General features: G+C 36.1%; 1 protein-coding gene across 1 annotated transcript; it reads right to left on the bottom strand.

The window, feature by feature from the left end:
• Positions 1 to 1,353: 1,353 nt before the first annotated feature.
• On the bottom strand, positions 1,354 to 1,923 carry LOC138876408 (uncharacterized). The gene has a single exon (XM_070155326.1). It carries the CDS (start codon positions 1,921 to 1,923, stop codon positions 1,354 to 1,356), a length of 570 nt encoding a protein of 189 aa, XP_070011427.1.
• Positions 1,924 to 4,528: the final 2,605 nt, after the last annotated feature.

Raw genomic sequence — 4,528 nt, 5'->3', positions numbered from 1 at the left:
CACAGGCTGAAAAGGGGTAGTGAAGGGTATGCAGTGTTTGGATAGCCGAGAAAGGGCCTCCCATCCTTGAGAACGCCAAACATAGTATCCTTTTATAATCACTGCATTAATGAACATGTATGTCTTCTTGGTGTGTCGTGGTCGAAAGACACTTTCCATCTCTTAATATCAAAATTTCCACCGAACTTCAAATGATTACACATTCTCAAATATGATCTTCACAATGATTTTGAAGGTAAAGATCCTTAACCTCCACGGGTATGACTATTCTAGTTCCACTTGAACTTTACTCGCTTAATTCTAAGGTATTTCAACTCTGTTTCATCCTCAAAAGTATCTTTTTCTCAGTTATCCAATTCAAGACTAAATCAATTTTCTAGGATCTATCCAAAAAATCCATATGTATGTTATGTCACTAGAACTAGCAGGAAAAGGATTAAGCACAGAATGACACAAAAGGACAAACTGTATTTTATTGAGTAAAGGATGAGAATATTGGACAGCAAGACAAACAACCTAAAATTCGAGTTACAACCCTAAAATAACCCAGATAATGAAAATAGCAATAGAACAAACAGACAAGACTCACACAAACAAAACAGATGGATGGAAGGATTTGACTCAATAAAACATATAAAATCTAGTTCACAACCCTGAAATAACCCAAATAATAGAAAAAATATCAAAATAAGCTACCAAGATTCCTTCCTAGTAAGGAGGGAGTGACTTTTAAATTGCTAAGCTTGACATTTAGCCACAAATTTGCTCATCAGAATCACCAGGGCCTTCTCCAATTCCAATAAGTTTTTCCTGGATCATCCTTTCTATTTTCCTTTAAAATCCCGACAGCTTTCAACATTGTGCCCCTGGGAATTGGAATGGTATTCACACCTTTTAGAAGAGTTAAACCTTCTTGCACGTAGGTCCACATAATTTGGAGGAATAGGAGCAATCATGTCATAAAGCTTTAATTTCTCAAACAAGCTTGCATAGGACTCTCTTATTGGTGTAAAATTATCTTTCAACCTTTGTTCCCCTTTATACCCCTGGCTTGGAACTTGAAAATTTTGTGGAGGCTGGTGGAGTTTTTGTGATGCTGGTGCTCACCTTCTAGGTGTTTTGGTGGCTGGACAACATACTGAGGTAGAGCAACAGAGTATTGTGGGTTTTGAGGTGGATAATAGTGCTCAGGGAAATCATCGGAAACTAGGCGAGGTTGGTCATACCTTCGAGATGCTCTCCTACGACCTCTTCTCGACCCTGATGTCATCATGGTTTCTTCATTCTTCTCATTCGTGTCACTAAATTATCAGAGTCAATCTGGACAGTCTGAGTTGCGGTTTTGAGAACTGCTTAACTTATAATTCTGCCTGTCTTAAGATCATTCTCAATCATTTCCCCAATTTTGATTGCTTCCGAGAAGGATTTGCCAACTGCGAACATCATATTTTGAAAATAATCTAGCTCTTGAGCTTGAAAGAAGATAGTGATTATCTCGTGGTCATCCATGGGTGGCTTAACTCTAGCTGCTTGCTCTCTATATTTAATGGCATATTCCTTGAAGCTTTTAGTTGGTTTCTTCTTCGGGTTTGAAAAAGAATTGCGGTCTGGGGCGATGTCGATGTTGTATTGGAACTGTTTGACAAAGGCCTGGGCCATGTCATCCCATACATACCAACTAGATGTGTCTTGATCCATAAACCATTCGGAGGCTACTCCTGTAAGGCTTTTCCCAAAATAAGCCATCAATAATTCTTCCTTTCCTCCCGCACCTCTTAGTTGATTGCAATACCTTTTCAAGTGGGATATGGGGTCTCCATGTCCATCATACTTTTCAAATTTGGGAGTCTTAAAACCAAGTGGAAAACGAACATCGGGGAACATATATAAATCCTTGAAGGCAGTACTCTTCTGACCTGCCATGCCTTGCATATTTTTTTCAACTATTGTTCTAAGTTTTTCACTCTTTGGGTCATTTCTTCCTGTGCCATCTTTTGGGAAGGTTTCTCAATCTTTGAAGGAAGATCAAATAGGTACGAGTGGTACGGTTCTTGCTAGATAGAAAATTGCGACTCATGAGTTTTCCTCTGCACCACCGTCGGCTGTGGGATGGTGAAGACGGGCATAACAGTAGTGGTTGTCTGATTGGTTGTTAATGGAACACTTTGGGAGCGCGCAACAGAAGTTCCAGCTGTAGTCATACAGCTGGGATAAAGGCTGAACCCAGATGGATAGGACTGATCAGACAATGAGACCGGAGTGGTAGTAGTCAAGATGGGTGTGAACTTTGGGAAAACATGAAAAAGGGGTGGTCCTTGACCATTGGCCCATACTTGACACATTTCAGTCATTTGCTATTTCAGTATTCTATTTTCCTCAACCAAAGTAGACTCTTGTTGAACCCTATGACCCTGAGAATCTTGAGCACTTGTAACAGCTTCGATGTCAGTTGCCAATGACATTTTTTCTTTGGATCTTGTTTTGCTAGCATACCATAAACCCACTAGCTCAAACTTTCTTCACAATTCAAAATAAGAGACACGTTAGAATGGACTCAGTCGGTCCTTATTATTATCATCATCATTTTTTATTATTTTTTAAATGGTCGATCGAACCTGATGTAGGTTGCCTACATATCATGTGGAGACATGAACCAAATATTTGCGTAATTCGGGAAGTCAGTAATAAAGAAAATAAACTAAATTTTTTTTTAATTTATAAAAATTAGACCATGAAGCTCCTAACAAGAATTTTTTTTAATTTTGTTATATATACTTTTTTTTTAATTTTCGAAAGAAAGACTTATAAAGAAAAAAGAAAATATTTTTGGATTTCGATTTGTTGTTGTTTTTAAGAATCTCTGAAAAGAAGACTTCTAAAGAAGAAAGAAAATATTTTTGAATTTTTGGACTTTTATTTTGAATTTATGAAAGAAAAACTTCTAATTAAAATATTTTTGAATTTTGAGAAGAAGTTAAAAGAATTTTTTTTTGATTTTTTTTAAAAAAATGGGGTCTCAAAAAAAGAATTTTCTAAAGAAGAAGTAAAGAAAAATATTTTTGAATTTTTTGAAAATTGTGGGCCGGAACCGATAAGATTTGCCTACGTATCTCACATTCGGTGAAAATCAGACCCGCGTAATTCGGCCAGAAGCGGGGAATATTTTAAAAATCTTTTTCAATACATTTTGAGTAAAATTTTGACACATTTTGATTTATGAAAACATGGATTTTATTAGAATCAGGTGAATTTCACTCTTATTTTTCCCTCTCTTGGGTTTTCTTGAGTTTTTCCTATTCTATAAGCATGTAAACATACAAGCCTAACAAATAATGTACAAATAGTACGTAAGATGCATCAGGATGATCTTTTTAAATTTCGGATACACCTGTCCTAGACGGACCCAACCCTTATGTTGAGTCCCCTAAGTCAAATGCACGTGATGCAAGCAAACGTACCTACTAGGGATCCGACATGAGCTATGTTATTCTAGGTTAAAACCTGAGGGTTTGTTCTAGACATGGCTTTCCCAAGCGTACAAGTTGAGCCGAGGTGGGAGCAATGCACTAGGAGCACAGAAGTCTACCCGGCCTAGTTACTGATCCAGCTTCGTTCTATTTGGTACGACCTCTAATAGAAAAGTGGGCCATGCGTACGCGTGTACCATATTTTAGAAGACTCAGAAGGGAGGCGTAAGAAGACATTTAAATACAGTTCAAATAATATAAAAGAATTTTTACCTCCTATAGCAAAGGTTAACACCTTATTTATTTTAAATAAATACCATTTAAAAAAATTATATTCTATAGATACCTTTTAAGGTTTATAGCAAAATATTTAATTTTGGTTACCTCCTAGCCCTAAGCCACTAAATACGCTAATCAGTTACACTATTTTCTTTTTCTTTCTACTTTGATACATCCCATTATTTTTTCCCATCCCATTAAAAATTTCCGATCTCCTCCTCTTCCACCGGATTTGTGCAAAACCCACTTTAGAGCAGGTTCACTCTCTACTTCAGCCGATTTGTGCTTTGTCTTTTTCTATTTGGGAATTTAGAGTTCTTTTAGACAGAATCAAACCAACATCATCAATCCAGAGCAATTCCATGCCGCCTTTCTTTTTCTTTCTTTTTGCTTTGTCTTCTTCTATTTAGGAATTTAGAGTTCTTTTCGACCGAATCAAATCAACTTCATCAATCCAGAGCAATTCCACGTGACATCCACGCCACATTTATCTTTCGCGATGAAGAAGAACATTTCTTTTAATATATTTCAATGTAATTTCAACATATTACGCTATATTTTCATGTATTTCATTGTATTCATGTCTTTTTTTTATATTGTAATTCAATGTATCTCGCTGTATTCCATGTATTTTATTGTATTCTCTGTCTTTTTTTTTCCATTGTATTTCAATGTATCCCGCTGTATTCTATGTATTTCATCGTATTCACTATCTCGCTATATGCCATGGATGTATTCATAAGTTTTTTTTATTTAATATAATTTATGTATTCAGATGTATT

This window comes from Nicotiana sylvestris, chromosome 8, assembly GCF_000393655.2.
Source record: "Nicotiana sylvestris chromosome 8, ASM39365v2, whole genome shotgun sequence".
In the NCBI taxonomy this organism is placed as follows: domain Eukaryota; kingdom Viridiplantae; phylum Streptophyta; class Magnoliopsida; order Solanales; family Solanaceae; genus Nicotiana; species Nicotiana sylvestris.
This window is presented reverse-complemented; position numbering and strand designations above follow the sequence as displayed.